This window comes from Rhinolophus sinicus, linkage group LG04, assembly GCF_036562045.2.
Source record: "Rhinolophus sinicus isolate RSC01 linkage group LG04, ASM3656204v1, whole genome shotgun sequence".
Classification (NCBI taxonomy): domain Eukaryota; kingdom Metazoa; phylum Chordata; class Mammalia; order Chiroptera; family Rhinolophidae; genus Rhinolophus; species Rhinolophus sinicus.
This window is the reverse complement of record NC_133754.1, coordinates 153,259,123-153,284,075: the sequence shown is the minus strand read 5'-3', so window position 1 is coordinate 153,284,075 and position 24,953 is coordinate 153,259,123. Positions and strand designations below refer to the sequence as shown.

The 24,953-nt window shown below is 38.7% G+C and overlaps 1 protein-coding gene across 1 annotated transcript in view; it reads left to right on the top strand.

Annotated features, from left to right (window-relative positions):
• The first annotated feature begins 4,467 nt into the window (after positions 1 to 4,467).
• SLC28A3 (solute carrier family 28 member 3) overlaps positions 4,468 to 24,953 on the top strand; it is a 54,232-nt gene continuing 33,746 nt past the window's right edge. Inside the window, exon 1 of the mRNA XM_019750092.2 lies at positions 4,468 to 4,653. Coding sequence (XP_019605651.2) covers positions 4,576 to 4,653 — 78 coding nt within the window. The 5' untranslated portion in view covers positions 4,468 to 4,575. The remainder of the gene's footprint in view (positions 4,654 to 24,953) is intronic.

The window sequence follows — 24,953 nt, the reverse complement described above, 5'->3', positions numbered from 1 at the left end:
AAAGCTGGTGCCCCCTTAAAATTTGCAGCCTAGGCTCTACCTATACTTCACCCTCCTCCCAGCCCTGGTTCTTGGGGCAGGCTGGCGATTGTGAACTGGCCTCCTAAACAACTCTTTATGCAACTCACACATATTCCTGGGAAACGTGGGGATATAGGGATTTCCGTTTTCCTCCCTTGGTCAATGGACAAGCTATTCAGCCTTGAGCCTACTCTGTTCCAAGCACTATGCTAAGCACTAGGAAGAGAGCAAAGACTCAGCTGCGTACCCTGCAAGCCCTCCTGTCGCTTGCAGGTCCAACATTCATTTCCTATGGAATCAATATGGCAGACCAATACTCATGCCTTCAACAAAGCACTGGCAAATTTTTTGAGGATTTCAAAGTACACAGATAGATTATACTCCGCTGTCCTGACAACCTCATTATTTTTCCATTTTATTAACCTTTTTGCATTTACCTTGCATGTGGTTTGCATTCCCACTAATAGAATAAGCACTGTGGGGGCCTAACTCAGTTGCACTTCCCCTGGGCTTTCTTTCTTTCCAGAACTTAGCTCTTGACAGGACTAGGTTTCAAAGGCATGGACTCAAATCATGGCTTTACCACTTGTTAGTCATGTTCTTGAAAAAGTCACTCTGCCTTCCTGAGCCTCAGGCTTTTCATCTGTAAAATAGGGAAATGAATATTTCGTTGGCAGAGTTGTGAACATGAAATGGAAACAATATAAGTACCAAACAAGCACATGGCAGCACTGAGTTGATGCTAGTTCTCTGGCCTTTCTTTACTGGTCTATCCTTGCACCAAGGTCATCCTTCTCAGGATTCTAACTGAAATGATACAGACAACCAAACTTCAACCACAGTTACCCAAGCAGCCGATTCTACGGCCAGTCTTTGGCTGCCCTTAGTGCTCTGGCTGGCCTTTCCTAGCACCTGCTATATTGTGGGAGTGCTGAAAAGAAAAATCTAACTGCAAAGATAATACTGTTGGAAGAACAAATCCCAAAGTATTTTCTATTTCAAATACATATTTTTATTGCTTTTTTTCCTCTTGGATAATCTGAATAATTGGAGTTGGCTAATTAGCTTAAGCTTTGTAAACCTCCCAGGATTACATTTTTAGTTTATTAAACTACATCAAGATAAACAAATGTTAATCTGTAACACATTAAATGTTCTTTGGGGGAGTACAGCAGGGAGCAGATAAAAATCATGTTGTGACACATACATCATTCTCAACATGGAACAAGAGTTTTGCACAATTTTTAAAAACTCATTTTACACCTTTTGGAAACAGTGACCTTAATATAGAAATACATGCATAAGGCAAGATCTATTGCCATGTATTTAAATTTTAATAAATTTGGGGGTGGTCTGATATTTTTGTTGTTGTTTTGCTTTTTTTTAATTAAAATTTGTTGGGGTGACAATGGTTAGAAAAATTACACAAGTTTCAAGTGTGAAGGTAAATGTGTTCCAATATATGGTGATGGAAGGAGAACTGACTCAGGGTGGTGAACACACAATGTAATATGTAGATGATTATTACAGAATTATACACTTGAAACATATGTTGTTGTTTTTCTTTAACGAGCTTGTACATATACAGCTCATGGGTTCTCAGTTTATAAGCCAATGCTAGGGGAATGGATAGGATATAGAAATAATTTGGAAAAAAAAGCTCAGTGATTTGATTGTTACACAAAGGCTTCAAAGTTTAAAACTGAGTTTGAGGGACACAGCAATGAAAATAGCTCAGACTCAGAGGAGTTAAGAGACGTTTCTTAGGTCTTGGCACAAGCTATTCCTCACAAATACTGATTTTGCATGACTATGGAATGATTTAAAATGTAGTCTTGTAAAGTTGAAAGGGTCTTTCACCTCATTTTCTGATCACAATTTCCATTTCCAAACAGGGAAAAATGAACCATAGCTTCTACCAAGGTACACCATCATTTTAAGAGATAGCCCCATAAATCAAGTTAATTCGTGTGCTGCAAAGAAAGTCTGAATTTTCATTAGTTCTAAAAGCTTGTAGCTATGGGCTTCAGAGAGATAACATTTTTAAAGTTAAAACTTCGCTGCATATAACCATCACTTTTGCATTTTAGTATCATGGTTGTATGTGCCATTTACTCTAATTATATCTCAATGTTTCCTTTTAGCTGGTATAGTTGGAGAATGGAAGGGACAGGTCACTATCTTTTCATCAGCACTGTACCGTGTTCTTGTTTGCACAGCGATGTGCTCTCTTTAAGCTTACTGAGCACAGCCAAGGGGCAGAAAAAACATTGGGTTGTTGCATAATTACAAAAGGTTCATATACCTATAAGAATGTCAGGCTTTCAAGTCAAGTTTCTGTAGTTATAACCATAAATGGTAAAAATGAAGATTTTTCTTTTCCTCCTGAGAGTAAGTTTTCTCCATAACCTTAAACTACCGGTAGATTGAGTCTTGGGTTCATGAAAGTTATACGACCTGGTTGCAACAACTGGTTTGTTCCAAGTTTTACCATGAAAGTTTGCCACATTACCTACCTTCTATTTCTCTGCACCTCTCTTGATCACTTTCAGTTGGACTTTTTGCATTTGGTAACACGGTGACTGCTTATTGTGGCATATCACAAGAATGGGGAAAGAACTGATCAAAATTCCCAAGTCTGCATTCATCAGAGAATCAATAAAAAATCAAAAAAGAGATAAAGAATAAAGAAAGCATGGATGATGCTGATAAATGGGGAGGACTTGGAATAGGGGTCTGGGAACACAAAATAAGCTAGAAGTCAGGGGTCATCTTTCCTGCAATGCCAATACAGTGGAGAATTGGGGGAGAGACTGACCCGACCCCCAGTCCCGCAGAGAGGTGCTATGCTTTCCTGTGTACATGCAACATGACACTTGCCCAACCATAGGTGTACCTGACTTCAGGTAGAAAGATGTACCTAAAACACATGCAAATCACTGTTTAGAGGTCATTGTGCTTTTTAAAAAAAAAATTTTAAAAGAAGTATTATAACAACAAATTTACTATATGCCAGGCACTATTCCATGTGTTTCTATTTGTCATCTCAATAATAGTGTAAAATGGGTACTATTATTCCCATTTTGTAAATAAAGAACCTGAGGCCCAGACAACACAGTAACTTGCCTGAATTCACATGACTAGTAAAGTCAGGGATCGTTACAGAATTTCTATAAAGGGCCAACAAGTGAAAATTTTAGCCTTCGAGCCACACAGTGTCTGTTGTAACTACCCAGCCCTGCCTTTGTGGGACAACAGCAACCAAAACCAGTACATAAAGGAATGGGTGTGTTTGTGTTCCTGTGAAATTTGATTGGTAGGTACTGAAATTTGAATTTCATATCGTTTGCATGTGCCATGAAATATTCATCCTTTTGATTTTTTTCCCCAACCATTTAAAAATCTAAAAGTCATTCTTAAATCTCAGGTTGTAGTAAAAAGTCAGCAGGCTAGATTTAGCTGTTGAGGTATAGTTTGCTAAGTGGTCCAGGGTCAGGGCTTGAATTCAGGCAATATGGTTTCAGCAAACTTTTAACGTGTGTGTGTGTGTGTGTGTGTGTGTGTGTGTGTGTGTGTGTGTGTGTGTGTCTATACAGCCCATATCATGATAATAGTCATCAAGTGCTCTTTATAAAAAACCCAGAAAAGTATAAAGGAGAAAAATAGCAACCACACTTAAAACCCAGAAATAGCCACTAGTAATATTTGATATTTTCTTCCCTTCTTTTGTCCAGTGTATGGCGTATTCAATTTATTAATTGTAGTTTTTCACTTATTGTAGGCATTTTCCACGTTTCCACATTGACCACACAATTATAACAATTAATAGATACATAATAGTTTATTCTAAATGTACTAGGGGGGATTGCTATTTTGAAAGACTCCTACAGCTAATAATTTCATAAAGCAAAGAATCCTTGTATTAAGTGAGCAGTTGGTCACCTTTCATTAATCTGCAGCATATTTGCGTTTCTAGGAGTTGGATTTTTAAAAGCCATCCAGTCTGCAGACAGGGATGGAGTAAAAAGGCTTTGGAATTCACAGACCTGAATTGGACTTCTCATTGTGCCTTTATTAGCAAATTGACCCTGAGCACCTCAGTTTTTCTTTGTGAAAATAAGCCAAGACCATCATCTATGAAGTACCAAGCATGTATCCAGCACGGTACAGCGGTCATTTGGTTGCAGCCAGGTCTACGTTCCCTGCCACCCCACCACTCCTACCCCCCAACACCACTCACTTAGGGCTATAAAGAAACTTCTTTTCTGTTTTGTGCAACAGAAGAGCTTTCTCCCCAGCCCGAAACTGGGCTGGCTGGAGCAATGGGAAGGATTAATGCAGTGGGTGGGTCTGCATTGGAAGGCTCCACCCCACCCACCCCTCCTGCTCCACCCCAACAGGAGGTTAGTCTTGAAATTTCCAAATTGAAGCAGTGCCCAGTTTCTTACAACAGCAGGTGGCATTCTGACATCAGCAGAGGCCGTGCTTGTTTTCACAGGGACAGTGAACCTCCAGACCAAATATCTGAACGGAATTCGGAGCCCAGCCAATTCCATGAGCAGCAAAGAGCTCATGGAGCTGGGGAACGTGACCACCGGCAGAGCAGAGGGCTACAGAAACGCTGGCTTCCAGGTGAGCACAAGTTTCATCTTGTTTAAGACCAAGGAAATGGAAATAATACTCTTTCCTTGCCTCCTTGGCACGTTCTTTAACTAAAGCACTGAGATTATTGGAATCCAATAAGATTTTTAACGCCCGTCTTTAAGTCCATTGTTTTTCCTTCTTGGGTTCTTCTTGGGTTGACAAACCTGAAAAGTCTCTTTTAACCGAACCTGTTTTGATCCCTGACTTGCCCTGTCACTTAGAAACAAGACTATCTTCTCTTGCTTTTGTCTCACTGGCTTGAGATAAGGATACGCCATTTACCTGCAGACTGGGAAAGGGAGAGAAAAGGGGGAATTTCAAATGTAGTCACACTTCAGGGTTTCTTTCTCTTAAACCTGGTCCCAGAGCCCCTGTCAGATGGTGGCCTGGATGCCTGCACCAGTGCAGCTGGGTTATGCAAACCAGTCTCATGTCACCAACCAAAACTCACTGAGTGATTAATGTTGCTTGGCCCAGTGGTGGGTGACGCAGAGTTCAAGGAGTCCTGTCACTGGGAAACACCAGGCTGTGCTGACTGGGTCTGGGCTGGGGATTTTTCGGGGCTGTTCTTATATGTGCTTCCTTTCCTGAGCTGATATTCAACATGGGAGCCCACATGAGCAGATGCCAGCAACTCCTGGGACTTCAGGGTCGCTAAACAGGCAAAACCAACTTTTAGGCACTAGCAAAGGAAGAAGGACGGTAAATGGGCTTTGACATGAGTCCTGACTTTTCCACCCACAGTGATTGTAACTTCCCTGAGCCTCAGGTCAGTTGTCTGCACAATGGTCACAGTGATGTCTATCCCGTAGATTATCAGTGTAGGGGGAGGAGAAAAACTTTCCCTCTACCCTCTTAGCTTTAGTGCCTGAGGTCTGTGAATTAAACTGACAAATGATAGATTAACAAGAGAAAAGGTATACATTAATTTCATTCATATTTTTAATTTTACTTGCGCTAGGCTTTATAGAAAAGAAGTGAAAAACCCAAAGAAGCAGTAAGACTCAGGGGCTTATATACCATTTTAGCAAAGAACAATTAATTGTGAAGAAGTGACTGGACAAAGGAACAAGGAGTTGGGCTTTTAGGGCCAATAAATTGTGGGCAAGTGACTGGGAACTATATGGGGGAACTAACGGAAGATAAATTTTGTTTATGCAGTCTGACCTCGGTGTCATCTCCGTTTCCAATGATAAGGGTTGTTTACCTCTTTCTGGTATGGGAGAGGGGGACACCTGCACAAGGGAAATTTATGCCCTGTTTGGGGGGCAGATAGAAGAAAAGCAGAGCACTCTTTCTGTGTCTGTTTTCTCTCAACTGCCTTCAACTCCAAAAAATTCTTACGCCAAAGTGGTATATTTTGGGGTAGCATATCCTGATCCCTTTATAACGGCTAAGTAAGAAAAAAGCATAAAGGAGAGGGCCTATTACAAGCCAAGATAATAAAAGGGATGGAATGGGATAAAGAGTCAAAGTGAATATGGCAGGAAGACAAAGGTGTCAGCAAAGGAGAAAGGTCCATGTCACCAGCAAGTGGCTGCTCAGTCAGTGAGGAAGACACACAGTTACTAACCAGAGCCCTGTTTTCTATCACTTACTCTGTTCTATCAAAACAGAACCTGTCAGGCTTCTGGGTACAGCGTAGGGCATCTCAAACCCAGCAGAGCACCACACTAACACCCATCAGCAGTGACCAGGTTATTGCTTCTAATGCTTGCTTTTCAACAAGAATTTCCAGAGACATGTATTTACTCAGCAAAACCATTAACTGCCCTCTGGATATGGCCACCACCAGGAAGAGATCCCAAGTCAAAAAGGAATATCACACTATTCTTGCCTCCAAGGAATAAGGCAGGCAGAAACAAATAAGCACTTGTAATATAATGTGACATAAAGCAAACAAAAATTGCTGGAGGTTGGCACCAAGTACATTGTAAATAAATGTAGGTGGAGGTGAGCTGACTGTAAGTCTGTGACAGCATCACAGAGGGAGTGAGAACATCAGTGAGGGCTTAAAAGGTAGGCAGGGATTTCCTGGTTGAACAGGGAGAGGTGTCAGAGCATTGCATGCAAAAAGAACCAACTGTGCCGAGGCCCAGGGGCCTGAAAGAGCCTGTGTGCATGTAATGGAGCAAATGTGGAGGCAGGGAGATGTTGGGGACTGGGAAAGGGGCAGGTCAGCTCCAGATCAGATGGCCCCCATGTGTGCTAAGGCAATTGATCAGAATTTACAGTCAAATTATTACTTTTTAAAAGACTACTAGCCCTGTTGAAGGTGGACAGAAATGGAAAGAGATTTGTGTGTGGTTGTGACACCAGTTAGGAGATTAGTATCACAATCCGAACTAGGTTAGAGGCAGTGGAAACCCATGCTGGGTGGAAGTACACGAGTGATAAAGAGACCTTTCCACAGTGGAATTGACAGGACTCAGGATGACGGAGTAAGAGCTGCTGGCTCTGAACATTTCCGTTTTCTCGTCTGTAGGGAAAGGTAATACCCTATGTCAAGGTTGTTGAGAGAAATAAAGGAGCTCATAATTTAAGTTTTTTAAATGTATGCTATATATGTTGAAGAAGAAGAAGAAGAAGAAGAAGAAGAAGAAGAGGAGGAGGAGGAGGAGGAGGAGGAGGAGGAGGAGGAGGAGGAGGAGGAGGAAGAGGAAGAGGAAGAGGAAGAGGAAGAGGAAGAGGAAGAAGAAGAAGAAGAAGAAGAAGAAGAAGAAGAAGAAGAAGAAGAAACAGTTCTGTCCTTGTCCATTCAGGCTGTATAACAAAATATCACAGACTGAGTGGCTTATGAACAGAAATTTGTTTCTCACAGTTCTGAGTCCAAGATTAAGGCAGCAGCAGATTCCGGGTCTGGTAAAGACCCACTTCCTCAGAGACAGCCGTCTTCTCACTGTGTTTTCAGAAGGACAAAATGGGCAAAGGAGCTGTTCTGGGGCCTCTTTATAAGGGCACTAATTCCATTCATGAAGGCTCTGCCCTCATGACATAATCGTATCCCCAAGTGTCCACCTCCTAATACCATCACATTAGGCATTAGATTTTCAACATGAATTTGTGGGGGACAGAACTATTCAGACCATAACAAGTGCCTAGAATACAGACTGAACATAATAATCATAGCTGTTGGTAGGTTACGGAGAGTGACATCAACCTTTCTAGCTTGAGGTGTCAACCTGTAAGTGATTGCCTTTGTTTAGATAGGAAATCCAGGAATAGGACTGGAGCAAGGAAGAGAGTGAGGTCGTTTTGAGTCCTGTTGGTTGAGATTCAGGTGATTCCGAACATCTAGATAAAGATGGATCTGAAGCAGGAAGCTTATGCATCTATCTGGGGCCCTGTGCACAGAGATGGGCCACAGGTGTGGATGAGACCACATGGGGGGAAAGCTGGGAAGCACCAATGTTGAAGGAGCAGGGACATTAGAGAAGGCAGAGGATGAAGCAGAGAGGCCACAGGGAGGGGAAGAAAAACCAGGAGAGGGAAGGCTCAGGGAAAGCCGAAGGAAAGGAGAGTTACAGGGTCAAGAGCAAAGACTCCTCCATGAAGCAGAAGATCCCATAGAATGAGATAAGTTCATCTGAATTGCCAACTAAGAGTTACTGGTGACTCTGGGGGCAGGGGGGCAGGAGTTTGTGTGTGAACAGGAGTTCAGAGACTGGAGAAAATGAGGGCAAAACGGACATTCCCGGTGGCTGAGAGGAGAGGGTGGAAGAGAGACAGGCTTAGAGGAGGCATGAATGGGATTGTAGCAGAAGATGTTTTATTTTTAAAAATGTTTTTCATTGTGAAATATAACATACAATAAAACACACAAAACCAAATATACAACTTATTATGAAGTGCCACCTGGGTTAAGAAACAGAATATTGCGGTCCCTCAGCCAGGAAGCTCCAACCCTGCACATTCTGTCACAACTGCCTCCCTCCTCCTATGCCAACTTTATGGTAATTACTTCCCTGCTTTCTTTACACCATAAGTTCTAATTATGAAGCCCCAAGTATTACCTTTGCCTGTATTCAAACTTTATGTAAGTAGAAACATAGGAGAAACAATTATTTGCTTATTGTAAAATGTTTATATGGAATTCGGCAAGATGAATCATTTTATAACTGGCTTCTTTGCTTCTGTTCATCTTTATATTTCGAAGATTCAGCTGTGGTGCTATATGTAACTGGAGTTCATCCAATTTCATTGGTATACAGTATTCTCCATAAATATTACACAATTTATCTATTTTTACTGTTAGTGGACATTTGTGTTGTTAAGTTTGGAACTTTTGGGAGCTTTTACAAACAACAAAGCTATGAATATTCTTGTACATGTTTCCTGGTACATATGTCATGAGTTTATTCTGAAGTTCTACCTTAGGAGTAGAATTGAGGATGCTTGTGTATTTTCAACTTTAGTAACAAGGCAAAATGGGTTTCCTAAGTGGTTTTACCCATTTACACTGCCATCCACAGAGTACGAGTTCCTATTACTTCATAGCCTCACCAATATTCATCTGGCTTTTTAATTGCAGGGATTCTGGCAGGAATAGAGTATACCACTGAGTTTTAATTTTCATTTTCGTATGTTATTGGCCAGTAGATGCCTCCTTTATCAAATACTTGTTCAACTCTCTTGCTCACTTTCTTTATTGGATTTTGTCTCTTTCTTAGTGATTTAAAACTGTTCTTTAAATGTTCCAAATACAAATCCTTTCTCAGTTACATGGTTTACAAATGTCTTCTACCACTCTAAAGCTATCTTTCACTCTTTAGTATTTTCATGGACAAAGTTAATTACACTGTGTCCCATTTATCAGGTTTTTCTGTTTTATATACCCTGTTTAAGAAGTCTTTTCCTAACATGTAAAATCATGAGGATACCCTTCCATATTTTTCAAAAGTTTGTCCTTGCCGTCTATATTGAGGCATCTATCCCCTGAAATTGATTTTTATGCATACTGTAAATGGGAATCAATTTTTCTGTTTTTCTACCTAGACATCCAATCATTTCAGCATTACTTTTTCTTTAACTCTTTCGCTGCATTAATTGATTTCAAGATTTTTTCAAAATGTGTCAGAAATCCACAAGAAACAAAAAGTTGATATTTTGACGATTTTATGTATGTAATGATAACAATTTGAGCTGCTTTGTACACATATAAATGACATTATTTTATGTACAAAACTTTGCTATTGTTATTCATTCTTGAAAAACACAAAAATATAGATCTGCTTTCCTAAACTTCCTTTCTGGAACACTGACAGGATTTTTTTATATTTTACTTTTGAGTGATAATTCTCAAAACAAGGAACACACATTGCTGGACTTTCCAGGACACATAGCACAACAATATGTGGTTTGTTTTCATTTGCAAACACCTTTCCCCTTTTCTGCACACTGGGAGGGCAGAATGCTGCACACTCAGCAAGCAGGCTGCTTTTTCTTTTCCTCAAATTGCCTGGGAAATGGCGCTCTGTCAGCCTAACTTCTTTTAGTGCAGACATCCTGCAAACTTTCTTATTTCCATCTTTTCTTGAAAATCCATCCAATAAGCCCTCTACAACTTTTTCCCTGAATTTCCACTGGCTCAATTTATTGTTGGGTTTTGAATGTTGTAACATATATAGCCATTTACTAGAGACACTTCAATGAGAGAATGCCATATGGTTTGATACCACTTATTAGACTTCCTATCAAAAGGATAAGTGGCACAGAATTGATCAGAACAATCAATTCCACCCATGAATGAATTGTACAGAATTTGAATATTTGGTTTCCCTACAGTTCTCATTCCCTTTTTTGATCTTACATGCTCTTCCCTGTCACCACCATTCCCAACAGTGGAGATCATGTTAACTCTCCCTGTATCTTGCCAAGTGCAAGCAAGCATTGTTCATCATGATTTTCCCACATCACCGGGAGGTCACCACGTTTCAGCTCGCAAATCCTCATATCTGAAGGTAGTCCTCTCCTATTGGCACTCACTGTACCACGTGTTCCAATATTTTTTCAATCTTAGGCTCTCAAAAAGTTCTACACTTGAATAAAAATTGTCTGTACAAACTACATCTCCCTTTCCTTCAAATCCATTTGGCAAATTGGACACCACCCTTGCTCCCAACCAAATTTTACTATCTTGAGATCAATCTTTGCCTGTATATACATCAAACCACAACAGAAATGCTGTTTGTGAATCACCGAGTTACCAAATCTTTATGCCCCACTTTGTATTTGGTGTACTGGGAAGATATTGCTTGAAAAAATAGACACCCCTTGAATTTCAACATGGATTCATCCACACACAATTCCTTATTGCTATTATAGGTAGAAATATATATATATATATATATATATATATATATATATATATATCCTTCACTAAAGCTATTGTGGGCTTCATTTTTGCAAGCCAATCAGTCTTTGAAGATTCATCATCATTGCTGGAAAAATGAAGGAAGGATCTAATTAGCTAATATTCATCCCTTCTCAAAACAGTGTTAAAACCAGGAGTTTGAGTCAACCAGTAGGCATCCTGAAAGTATGACTCTAATGTTGGCTTGCGTACCAACCCATCCCAATTTCAACAGCTACAAAGGCCTTAGGTGTTTCCTGTTCTTGAGCGTTGATGACAGCACTCATGGACTTCTGGTACTGGATTCAAGTGCCTGAGAATATACTCAAACTCTATAGTAGAGGGAAAAGTTTTTTTGAGCTCATGGGGTAAATTAGAACACCGCAGTCAGCGGATGGAAATATTCAATCGGATATATCCAACTGTCGCAGCAAAAGGGTCAAAAACCATCTTTTCCCCACTTGAAAAACACCACATTTGTCAAGTGTCCATATCTGGGATAAGGCTTTTTAGACTATGACAATGGAGCGGTAAGGATCCAAAGAAGAGGGAGACATGAAAGTTGACAGCAAGAGAGGTCAGATAAAGTTCAGAATTTCTAAAGGTGAAAATTCAGGCAAGTTTTTGGAAGAACACTTACTGAAAGGTGTCCTTTAGAATCCCAATTCGAGTTTCCTCATGTACATGAGGAAGTCAGTAGGGTGGAACCCACTTAGGAAAGTCTTGAGACAGGACTAGAGGAGAAATGTGTGCCTGTCCTGCACACACACCCAGCAAGGCTGACCTACTCTCCAGGATTGCCTAGTGAGCCAGCCAAGTATGGAGAGTTTGTTAACTGGAGATCAAAATTTGAGAGGTCGTATAAGGACTGAAAGATTGGCATGGACTTCTAACCCAGATACTTTGAATATATAAGTAAAAGTCCTGAGGTTATGTAATTAAGTAATTATGCAAAGTAAAGAGGAAGGGTATTATTTCTCCAACACACTAGTCAGGGAGGTCAACATGAATCAAGCTCAGGCTATTAAGTAGGTTTTCACAAAGCTAAGGACAAGCGTGGCTGGAGCTATCTAGATGCTTTTCATTTTCCCACAAGTGAATTAAAACACAGAAAACACATGACAATACAGCAATTTGCTTTTTTGAAGGAAGTTTTAAAAAATTGGATTCTCTACTCTTTCCTCAAATCTGTATGATCATACCCATACTTATATCTAAAGAAAAACAATCTAGAAGACTGTAACCCATGTCACTTCCATGACATCGCAGAGGGGATGGATTTAAGGATATTTTTTCCTCATTCAAGCATTCCTGAAATGATTCCCTTAAAACAACAACAACAACAACAAAAATGGGATTACTTAGTCATGTTATCATTTCAACCTGTGTTCAATGTAAAGTTTTTGAGATACTTTATATTCTTTGTTTCACTCTCTAAAATGTGTTTCTTACACTTGCAGTATGTGGCTATTTTAATGCTAAATTTTTATCAGAAATACTTGATCCATATTTAGATTTCATAAAATGTATACTTGAAAAAGTAGATTCATACCCAAGTTTCAAACATACTTAAATGTTTTCCATAAATGAATCTCTCATGTTCATTTTTTAAATTGAAATTAGTTAGAATTTAAATAAAATTAACATTCAGATTCTAAGTTGCACTAGTTACATTTCAAATGCTTAGTAGACACACGTATTGATGACACAGGTAAGTTATATATTTTTTGGTTTTGGAGGATACAAAAAATCTGATTATCCCTGTCCTTTAAGGACCTGACCACTAAATTATGTCACAAAATTAAAAGTAGTTACAATCGTAGATTTGCCTGGTTTTAGTAATTCATCTTTTTTTTTTTTTTTTTCCACCTTGGTCTTTTTAAATTTTTTTCTGGACCTTTATTGGGAAGTTTGTGATCACTAAATCTGTCTCTTTATTTGTTATAGGTTTGAGATTTTTCTATTCTTCTTGAGTCAGTTTAGGTAATTTATGTGTTTCTAGGAATTTGCCCACTTCATGTAAGTTATTTCATTTGTTGGCATACAGTTGTTCATAGTAGTCTCTTCATGTCCTTTGTATTTCTGTAAAGTTGGTGATAATGGCCTGGAACCAATACATCTTCCCATCTTTGCTGAGGGCTCTGTGTGCATGCTGGGAGCTTGCCTTCCGTGCTCAGGCAGGCACTTCATTGACCTGGGTACAACTTTATGTTCACCTGCACTTCCTGCTTCTGCTGAGTCTCGAGATCTGCCTGAGATGAGAGCTTTGGTCCTTCTCAGATCTTTCCCAGGCATGAACACAATGCTGGGCAAGTGCCTGGGCATCTAGATTCCCAGGAATGGCAGGGCTTTTCAAAGCCCCTTATAGATAAATCATTCCCAGCTTTTTATTTAAATTATTGCTTAGTTTGTTGTTTTCTCCAATTATCACCACCTCAGGCAGGTGCCTATATTAACAATTGCTCCCAGGGAAATAATGGTGGGTGAGCTCTGAATTAGATCAAATAAAGACATGCCTTGTGAGATTTTTCTAAAGGAACTGTATGACAGGTCAAATAATGGCAGTTATCTGGGAACTGGACCCTGGGAGAGCTCCAACCCTGTTCTGCCCACTCCATAGGCTGTTAGGCTGCCAGTTTTCACTGTGATTGTAGAGTTGTTTTTCAAGGCTTTCATGAGTCCAGGGAGAGTGGAATAGGACTAGGGAATTAAGCCACCAGAAAGAAAAAAACACTCTCTGGATAGCTGTAAGATTTTTTATTAATTTCCAGAGTTCTTAAAAAGTGATTTCCAGTGTTCTTATTGTTTTTATGAAGGAGAGGAGTTTTGGAGGTTCTTCTTTTTTTTTTCTTTAACTTTTTATTTATTTTTTATTTTTAAGGAGGGCCCAGCCTACAGTGGCCCATGGGGGGATCGAACCGGCAACCTTGGTGCTACCAGCACCACACTCTAACCAAATGAGCTAACCAGCCACCCCAGTTTTGGAGCTTTTTACTCTATCATCCTGATAATGTCACCAACAACCTTAGATTTACATATTTGTTTTTATTATTATTTTTTTTTAAAGAGGGCACAGCTCACAGTGGCCCATGTGGGGATTGAACCGGCAACCTTGGTATTATTAGCACTCTGATCTAACCAACTGAGCTAACCGGCCACCCCAACAACCTCAGATTTAAATAGCCAAGACAGACATGTCACAAGGGAGTGTGTATATGATCAGGTGATAAATAGTATTGGCCACATCTCTGGTTTCAGGGATGAGTAGAGCAAGGATTAAGGTTCTGAGACTTAACAGCCGTCACTGTTGACTTTTACTAAAACTGGGGGAAGAATTCAAGCGTCTAATGGTCACAGGAAAAGGAAAGAAGGAAAGGGAGATTAACTGACATTTTTTTCTATTATGAATGTCCCAAGAGAGATGCCTTCTTGATCCCAATAAGCTTCTTTTGAGGCTCTGTATGTTGATAGCATGGAGTAAGGCCTGGCTTGTCATCCATCTCTGGTCCTACAGGGATTGCCATGCAAATGTCATGTCAGTAATGATGGGAAGTCCCTGATCAGCCATGGGAACACCCGTTTCAGTTGGCTCACAAGGCAGTGTGTCCTGCAGTCATGTCCCCAACCTTCAGAGGGTAGGCTGCAGAGGTTTTTAGAAAAACGTTCTTACCTCAGTTAGGTCACCACCAAGACTAGTTACCAGGATCTACCTTTGTTTTGTCGTTTTTGTTTTTCACTACTGATTATAAAGCTCCGGCTCCACAGTCCCTTAATTTACAACGAGGATGATGGTGCTGCTGACCCATCTCATCCAGACACTGCTGACGCTGATGAGAAGCCGAGCCTTGGATGATGGTGGAACTGTTATTTGTCAAATTGAAAAAAATCAAAAGTGGAAGTATTTGGAAATTTATATAGAACAAATTATTGAGGGCATGAACCTCAAGTCCCTATCGTGTCACAGAAGTTTAGAATTCTGTCTTCAGTTTGCAGATTTAGTCAGACGTAGTGCAGCACGGTATTCCCTCTGAGCCAGGACCTGAATTGGGGGTGTCTGATTCCACTCCACACATGGGCTAACATGTTTGACCCAGAAGCCACTCTTAGCCTTGGCATACCTAATTGTTCTTTCTTTTTTCTTTGCAAGGAAGATTAGATTTAAAGAAAGAAAGAAAAAGATGGTATGTATGCATGTCTTATTTCCCTTGGAAGTAAATAAAGGTAGAGGTTTCTCATTAAAACCCTCTGAGTCAATGTGGTCAAGGAGCCTCCAGTGGTGTTCAGGAGCTAAGCAGATGATTACTGGAAATGGTTGAGTCAGAAAGCAGGAAAATGTACTTGACGATTTCTAATCTCCTCGTTCCGCAAGTTCAAGGCTCTGTTTGCTTTTGTCCTCCAAGAGCCAAAACTCTTTGACATAAAGCACGTCAAAGATTCAACAAAAATTTATTGAGCTCTGACATTATGCCAGGCATGATGCTAGGAGCTGGGAACAGGGAGCTACTGTTTAGTCAAAATTAATTAACAGTGGCCAACTAGTACCACACAGAGTACAAAGTGCTATTCATCACATAAGAAAGAGATCTCACCTTGATTGGGGGTTGGAGAATATTTCCCAGATATTCCAATTGAACCCTGTAGGCTTTTATTCTTTCACTCACATATATTACAAAAATATATTGAGCATCTACTCTGTGCTAGGTGGGAAGACAATACCCAATAGAGCACAAATAATTTCCCAAGCTACCTTGTTAAGAACTCTTTTTTCCGTATTACATTATGTGGAGAAGTCAAGGCCCTGAATGGGAAGGTATGAGAGGCATGAGCAGGGAGAGAGAAAGGGTGGAAAAGAGAGAGAGGTACACAGGAATAAAGTTCTGATTTACCTCAAGGTACTTTGCTAATTTCAAAATCCTGGTCCCAAGAATCCAAAACCAATGATAAGTTTAAGTTTAAAACCAAATTTATACACTCTGTGGACTCAGGAACATTTTAGAATAAACTAATCTGCCAGATTATAAGGGGTTGTAACTAAAGTAATGGTATAAACTCCTCTGTGAAACATAGTCAGAAAGCAACCCATTAATGTGAGGCAAGGCTCTTTGCACCATGGGAAAGTGTCAGTCATACTCGTAGTCCAAGAAGGACCAAGACAGATATATGTGCTCTCCTTCTTGACTATCCAGTTGCCTTACTCTCCTAACCAAAGCTTCAAGCAGCACAATCTATAAAGTTGTGCATTTGTCCACTGATGGGTCCTATTTCCCTGTGAGTGTCCCTCCCTTTCAATTATATCACTTTACATCTTTGCTGGTTTTAAAGAATTTTTATTTTTCTAATTCAAGTTACTGCATCCTGAGTTTCTCATCCACCTGAGTCCATTGATTCAGGAACATCTGCAAGGAGGAAGTTGGTTAGATAGGACTAGATTACCTAGTGCAGCCACGGAGATTTGAAATAAAAAATTGCTTAATTGAGGGCCAGACCCATGCAGATAAAGCAGGTGGGGAGCAAAGGTCTAGTTAATGGTATGTTGGATCTAGCAAGGAGGGGAAAATGACAAAGGCACACAAAGCCAACAAAATGTTAGGCTTCCTGTGGACCCACATGTCCACTTCCTCATTCCCCTACAGAGGTCTTTAGGTAAGAGGAGTGAAGAAAGAAGCATGGGAGAAGGAATTTAGAAAGCACAAGTAGGAGTAAGAGGTAGTCTGTGATGCTCCCAGCATCAACTACTGTATATGGCCTTGACTTTGACTGCAAATGACAAGGAAGTTAAGGAAGAAGTAAGAAAGGGAGGACAAGTGTAAGCTTCTGAAAAAAGCCAGATGGGGGGAAGGGAGGTTAGGGGTTGGTGACAGCCGGGCACAGATGCTGAGGCTAAAAGCCACATACTGAATGAATCATGAGGACAGCAAAAGTTTGATCCCTTCAGAGTACTGGAGACTTGCCTACTAAAAACAAATCAGAGAAGGAAATGATATGAAGAAAACTCTTAGTTTTGATTGATAGGTTCAAAGAGATTATACGCTTGTTTTTTTAATTATTTTCCTCAACTGCAGGAAGAAGTTAATATGATCATTTCTAGTTCCCCCTTGACTAAATGGGTTGTTGCATTGCTGGAATTTCAGACACAGCCAAATTTATCCCAATTAACCTGGAGAAGCAGTATCTTGAACTTTTTAATAGTTCTTATGATGACTATAATTAGATAATCAATTGTATAATTTATTGTTGACAGCTTTCTTCTAAACTCTCTAAGAACTGGAATCATATATGCAATGCCCAGAAACCAGCCCATAGTAGGTGTACAGTAAATATTTGTTAGATGAGTGAATAAGAATGCCTGGGACAGAGCCCCAAGGAACTGTATGTAGCATTAACAGTTGAATGAAAAGATTGATATAGTACAGGAAAGGGAGAAGGAGAAGTCTGGAAGATAACTAGCAAAATATGATATCATAGAAGTCAGGGACAAGAGTATTTTAGGAAAGAAGTGGTCCACTGATAAAATGAGAACTGGATTTAGGGAAATGGAAACTATGTGATAACTTTAGCAAAGGTGATTTCCATAGTATGGTAGGAATGGAAGCCATATTGGAATGGATGGAAGAGTGAATATATGAGTGAAAATGGAACCAGTCCATTTTGGCTGCTATAACAAAATATTACAGATTCAGTAACTTATAAACAATAGAAATTTATTTCACACAGTTCATGAAATCTTGGAAGTCCAAGATCAAGGTGTCAGCATGGTTGCATTCTCATGAAGGCCCTCTTCCTAATTCATAGCCAGTGCCTTCTCACTGTGTCCTCACATGGTGGAAGGAGCTAAGGGTCTCTGTAGGGTTTCTTTTGTAAGGCACTAATCCTTTTCATGAGGGTTCCACCCTCATGACTTAAGCAACTCCCAAAGACTCAACCATCTAATACCATCATCTTTCGGGGTTAGAATGTCAACATAATGAGTTTTGGAGGGACACAAACATTCAGACAGCAAGTAAGTGCGGATAGAAGATTGGTTTTTCATGGAAAGAAAAAGGATGCTTATCTGTGAATTCTTGGCTTCAGGGCAATAAAAAATTAATAAAGGTGTAAACATTAGAGAATCAAGGGAAGAATGTAGTGTGTGGGGAAGCATGGAGCAATGTGCCTGTACCTGGCCCAGAATAAGGAGTCAGCCATTGCCATATCATCACTCTTGGCATTAGTTTCTCTATGAGTGTTTTGACACTTCTCTGGGCTTCTCCCTTTCAAACATATAGAAGTTCTTATGGGAATATCTTTCTCTATTCAAACAAATCAGACTAAGTCAAAGAAAGTCAAGGAACAATAACAGGAAATTAGAACCAGGCTTAAAGGATCACACATTATCAAATACAAATTATCAACACAAATATCAAAAGCTATAATAAGAGTGGAGGCAACCCTGTTGGAGTAGGTCATTGATGTTTTGGAGTGTACAATTCTACTTTTATATGAGTTTTAGCTAGCTCCGGGCTCTAAAAACTCCACATGTAAAAAACAATAATATTACTAATAAAGAAATACACATACATGAATTGGGCAAAATTTAACTCCACTATAGGTGATGAGTGGGTTAGGGTGGTGAGGAGCAGACCACTCTATTATAAAGGTACACTTCTCTCTTTCTAACTAGAAAGTAGTCTGTGGGGTGATACTTCAAGGCTGTGTGAATATCCAGTTCCCCAATGCAATTCACCCAATGGTTTTAGCATCCATTGATGACTTTTTTCTGAATCAATTATTATTTTTCAAGGCACAAAACAGTGATTTCCACTTGTTCAATATTCCTTACCTTACATTCTCCTGAAAAGATTTTCCTTTTTTCATCTTGCTCTTTCTTTTTGAGTATCATTATGGACTAACATTCTCTTTCTTTTATTCAATATTTTTAAATCAATTATCAACATTATTTGTTTCTCCCAACATTTAATTATGAAAATTTTCAAACATACAGAAAAGTTGAAAAAATTACATAGTAAGCACCTATATACCCACCACCTACATTCTACAATTAATATTTTACTACACTTACTTTCTCATATATTTATTTATCTGTGCTACCCTCTATCCACTCATCAATCCTTCTATCTTTGACACAAGTTGCAGACATTATCCATGTTTTTGATTTTTGGGTGTTTAATTTGTCCCATATTTGGCCAGCAATCTCAAAATGCTTTTGGACAAGGATTGAATTTATTTATTAGTTATAACCACACTAGACAATAAACATTTATATTATATAAAATTGAAACCATGGCATATATTAATGCTTTTAATCAGGTTCCTGCTTCCAGAGCCAAGAAGCTGCCACAATCAGAAGTGGGGCCAAGCATTGGCCTTCATGGCAGCTGTATTTTACAGCCTTGATGGAGTGGTGCCACCAAGTGGACATTTCATGCAGCAATCACTACTGCCCAGCCTACACAAGCCTATCCAGTCTGGCACCAGAATTACATTGGAAGTTAATTTGCATTTCATCTTCTAAATATAACCTGGGACTCTGATGAATTCTGATGGAAAAAACAACCACTTTTAGAAAAATCATGACATCAGCCTCAGAGACAATTGAGCAGAATGATTAAACATCCCTCATTTGCTGTTTATTTCAAGAATCTACATGAACATGATGCTAAGGCCTTTATCCCTGGGTATTATTTGATTTCCCCCACTAGCAGATTTATGGGCAGATCCAGAAGTAAAACCAAGATATCCAATTACAAATAATAAAAAAGATCCACGGTCTCCCAAATGTATTCATTTATAGTTGCTTCATAACTAAGAGATACATTTGAGCGGAGGAAGGGCAAGAAGACTTCCAAAGGAACCTGAGGTGGAAAGGGACACATTCCATTCCACAGACCAAGAGGAAGTAGAATTCCTAGTTTGAAATGAACATGAAAGATGCAAAAGCACCCTCACTACCTGCAGTTAATGCATACAAGTAGTAAAAAGAATTCATATCTGTTGCAGATATCTCAATATAATTTATGTCCATAGCACTGTAATTACGGTCGTTTTAAAAACTTCTCACTGGACCTTGTTGGGTTTTTCTTGTTTCTTAATGTGTTAATAAACATGCATATACACTATTCTATCACACATTTATTTTCAATACAAATGGCTTCCTTTTAATCCTATATACTTAATTTTATGTATTTTAAAACATCCTGAAAGAGCTCTAGAGTCTCCACAACCTGTCCTGCTTTAGGACATTTCCCAGAAGTGTCACATAGCTTCGACTACACGGAAGAACTTAACTATAACCACAGGGAGACTAGGAAATGTACCTTCATTCTGGGAAAGCTTAGGCTCTGCTAAAATTCAGAGTTCTACTTTTAAAGGAAATGGGGAAGAATAGGTATTAGAGACAACTAGCAGTCTTGGCCACAATATGTTTCCTATTCAGGTTATCGAGTTCAATAGATGTTAATTATATCCATACTATTCATGGTTATTTTGGTCTTCCTTATCCTTACCTTTACCCACTTGATCTGTCATAGACTGAAAGGCTCTCTCAAACTCTTCCCATATGTGTTTCTCCCTGTTTCCTTTATGTTAATCTATACCATCTGTACATAGATAACTATGCTTCTCAGAGTGTGGGATTGTACCCTAACCATTGCTTCTTTTTTGGACACATTAATTGCTTTTTTGTCTCGTATTCAGGCTTGGTGGATTAAGATCTTGAGCACTGCTTTTTTATTCCCTTCTTTGAGTCATTTTCAGTATATGGTTGTGTTTTGCTTGTTCTCTGACTTTATCAAATCCACCAATTGATTTGCTAGATGTGTTCTTAGCTCCTCTTATCATATTTTATGTTGTGCTTTTTAAAAATCTTTTCACTGTATGGTTTGCATGTTCTTTATTTCTTATTGATTTCTTCTGAAGACTTGTATTTTTTTGTTTTAATGGTTCCTTTTATAACAAGCTTAAGACTACAAATAATCCTTTGTTTTACACCCTCCATAATGTCTTTCCTTCTCTTTCACAACTTGATTTTAACTGAATATATATATTTTAGTGTTTACCCTTTTATCTTAGACACAGCTATTTATAATCTCTTTCTGATCCCAGAAATTAACATATGAGGAAAGTGGTCTACATATCCTACCTTCCATCTTTTCTTTTCCTTTCCTTCAAGTAGTGTTATGATAGTCTTTTCTACATTATCAGAAGTATAATGTTTAAAATTGGGTCTGGAATCTGAATCCCTGGAGATGTTTTAGATTTTAATTCATTAATAGATTCAAAACATATTATTACTCCTTTTGCCATAGTTTTTCCATCTATCATTTGATTGGCTAAAGTTCTTTCTCTAGTAACTTCTTTAAGAAAGTTCATGGAAACCATAGTCTATGAGTATTTGCATATTTAAATTTATTATTTCTTGTTAATCTTTATTGAATGTATTGGGGTGACATTGGTTAGTAAAATTACATAGGTTTCAAATGTACACTTCTATAATACTTTATCTATATATTGCATTGTGTGTTCACCACCCAGAGTCAGTTCTCCTTCTATCACCATATATTTGGTGATAATATGGTCACCAAATATCTCTCTTTTCTCTCTTCTACCACCCTCTCTCCCCCCTCACCCCCGGGTAACCACTAAGCTGTTGTCTGTGTCTATGATTTTTTTGTTTGTCTTGCTCGTTTGTTGCTTTCAGTTTTATATGCCACACTATGAGCAAAGTCATATGGTTCTTGACTTTCTCTGTCTGACTTATTTCACTTATTCCATCCATGTTGTCACAAATGGCAATATTTCATCTTTTTCTTATGGCTGAGTAATATTCCATTGTATATATATATCACATCTTCTTTATCCAATTATGTATCGAAGGACACTTTGTTTTTTTCCATGTCTTGGCCACAGTGAATAATGCTGCAATGAACATAGGGGTACATATATCTTTACAGATAAATGTTTTCAGAATTTTGGGGGTAGATACCCAGAAAAGGGATTGCAGGGTCACATGGTATTTCTATTTTTAATTTTTTGAGTACCCTCCATACTGTTTTCCATAGTGGCTGTACCAATTTACATTGCCCCCAGCAGTGTATGAGGATTCCTTTTTCTCCACAGCCTCTCTAACATTTGTTATTAATTGTCTTATTGATAATAGCTATTCTAACAGGTGTAAGGTGGTATCTCATTGTGGTTTTGATTTGCATCTGCCTAATAGTTAGTGAAGTTGAGCATTTTTTCATACATCTGCTGGCCATTTGTATGTATTCCTGGGAGAAGTTTCTGTTCATGTCCTCTGCCCATTTTTTAAATTGGATTGTCTTTTTGTTGTTGAGTTGTATGAGTTCCTTATATATTTTGGATATTAGCCCTTTATCAGAGGCGTTGTTTACAAATATCTTCTCCCATTCGGTTTGTTGTCTGTTTTGTTGATGGTTTCTTTTGCTGTGAAGAAGGTTTTTAGTTTAGTATAGTCCCATTTATTTTTGCTTTTATTTCCCTTGCATTTAAGGTCAAATTCATAAAATCTTCTCTGAACCCAAGGTTCATAAGCTTAGTACCTATTATTTCTTCTATGCAATTTATTGTTTCAGGTCTTATGTTTAGGTCTTTGATCCATTTTGAGTTCATTTTGGTACATGGTGACAAATAGCACACTAGTTTCATTATTTTGCACGTGGCTTTCCAATTTTCCCAGCACCATTTATTGAACAGGCTTTTTCTCCATTATGTTTTTGGCTCTTTTATCAAAAATTTTATGTATATACTTATATATATGGGTTTATTTCTGTGTTCTCAGTTCTATTCCACTGTCTGTGTGTCTGTTTTACTACCAATACCATGCTGTTTTATTATTGCTTTGTAGTGTAAATTGAAGTCAGGGATTGTGATACCTCCAGCCTTGTTCTTTTTTCTTAGGATTCCTTTGGCTATTCAGGGTTTTTTGTGATTCCATACAAATCTGATGATTTTTTGTTCTATTTCCTTATAAAGGCCATTGGGATTTTAATAGGGATTGCATTAAATCTGTATATTGATTTGGGTACTATGGCCATTTTAACTATGTTGATTCTTCACATCCATGAACATGGAACATCTTTCCATTTCTTTATGTCTTCTTAATATTCTTTTAATAATGTCTTGTTTTCAGTGTATAGGTCTTTCACATCCTTTGTTAAGCTTATTCCTAGGTATTTTATTCTTTTAGTTGCAATTACAAAAGGTTGTAGTTGTTTTTTATTTCTCTTTCTGAAATGTCATTGTTAGTATATGGATTTTTGTATATTGATTTTGTATCCTGCAACTTTACTGTATTTGTTTATTGTTTCTAATATTTTTTGGTGGAGTCTTCAGAGTTTTCTGTATAAAGAATCATGTCATCTGCAAAAAGTAACAATTTAACTTCTTCATTACCAATTTGGATGCCGTTTATTTCTTTCTCTTGCCTGATTGCTCTGACTAGGACGTCCAGTACTATGTTGAATAACAGTGGCAAGAGGGGCAATCCCTTTCTTGTTCCTGATCTTAGAGGAAAAGCTTTCAGCTTTTCACCATTGAGTACGGCACTAGCTGAGGGTTTGTCATATATGGCCTTTATTATATTGAGGTACTTTCTTCCTATACCCATTTTATTAAGTGTTTAAATTTATTTTTTTTAACCTGATGTTAGTAAACCTTGCATTTTCCTCCTTCAGGGACAGAACTCTGCCTCTTTCCCCTTTTCCTTCCATTCCTATACTTTAGGGTTTCCATTTGCCCTGGCTCACAAAGATCACAATGGGATCACAATTCAAAGCTCCCTTCAGAGCATGAAGAAGTGCCAGAGAAGAGTGCCAAGGCGCCCCAGGCCTACCAGGTGGTTCCTCCCACAGCACCGCTGCTCCTTACCTAGGCTGCAAACCCTCACAGGCTGGCAAGAAAAACAGGAACATCTCAGGAAGGAACAGTCTAGCCAGTGCCCATTACTCACATTAAGGATTACATAAACCCAGGACTTGAGCCAGAAGGTTACATGAGCCAAGAGGGTCAGGAGCAATAGGGAAAGGTCAAGGCGTCTGGAATACTGCCTTTGAAAATGTAATCCTCCAAGGCAAAGCCCATACAATTCAGAGGAAAACATTATAGAGAAAGGGACTTAAAATATTTGACATTTATGGATTTTGAAAATAAATAAGCAAATAAATAAATAAATAAATAAATAAATAAATAAATAAATCGGGGGAAGAATGATCTCAAACAATTTGAAGAGATCAGAGTCACAAAACAAATGTTAACTTTTACAAGCCAAATTTTAATAATGGAGAACAATGTGACTGTAAACGCCCCAGAGCAAACAAGCAAGTAGCAACTAAACCATAAGCCTTACATAAAAGTCAATGAACTGTTACTATGTGTGGCACTGGAACAAGCACACAGTCCCAGGTGGCAGGTAATGAATGCTACACTCCAATATCACATTCCCTTATAACAAGGTACGGGGTCTCAAAAAATTAAGGCCAGATTTGAACCCAGGTATGACCATGGAACCCAAGCTTTTTATCACAACGCAGCACCAATTAATACAGGTAACTTATCAATATTCCAGAAAGCTGCCATCCTAAGGTTTATGTTGAGCTTCTTCCTACAATCTCTTTAGCTTGCATTTTGCAATTTTTAAGTTACTATTTGAGGCAATTGCTCTAGTCTAGTCTTACTCTATGTTCAGAGAAACGGATATAGAAAGGTTAGGTCACTTGAAGAAGCTCAAAAAAGCAACAGAAATTAGAAACGTATTTCTGACACCTTCCTTTGGACACCTAAGGTTTAGAATATTAGAACATCAGATAACCTTTCTGGAGAAGTAGAGAAAGCAGTCCTGTACCATTTGGTCTGTACTCAGGTGTAGAGACACTGTTTCAGCTACTGCTATAATCAGCTCAACAGGCCCTAGGAATACCTT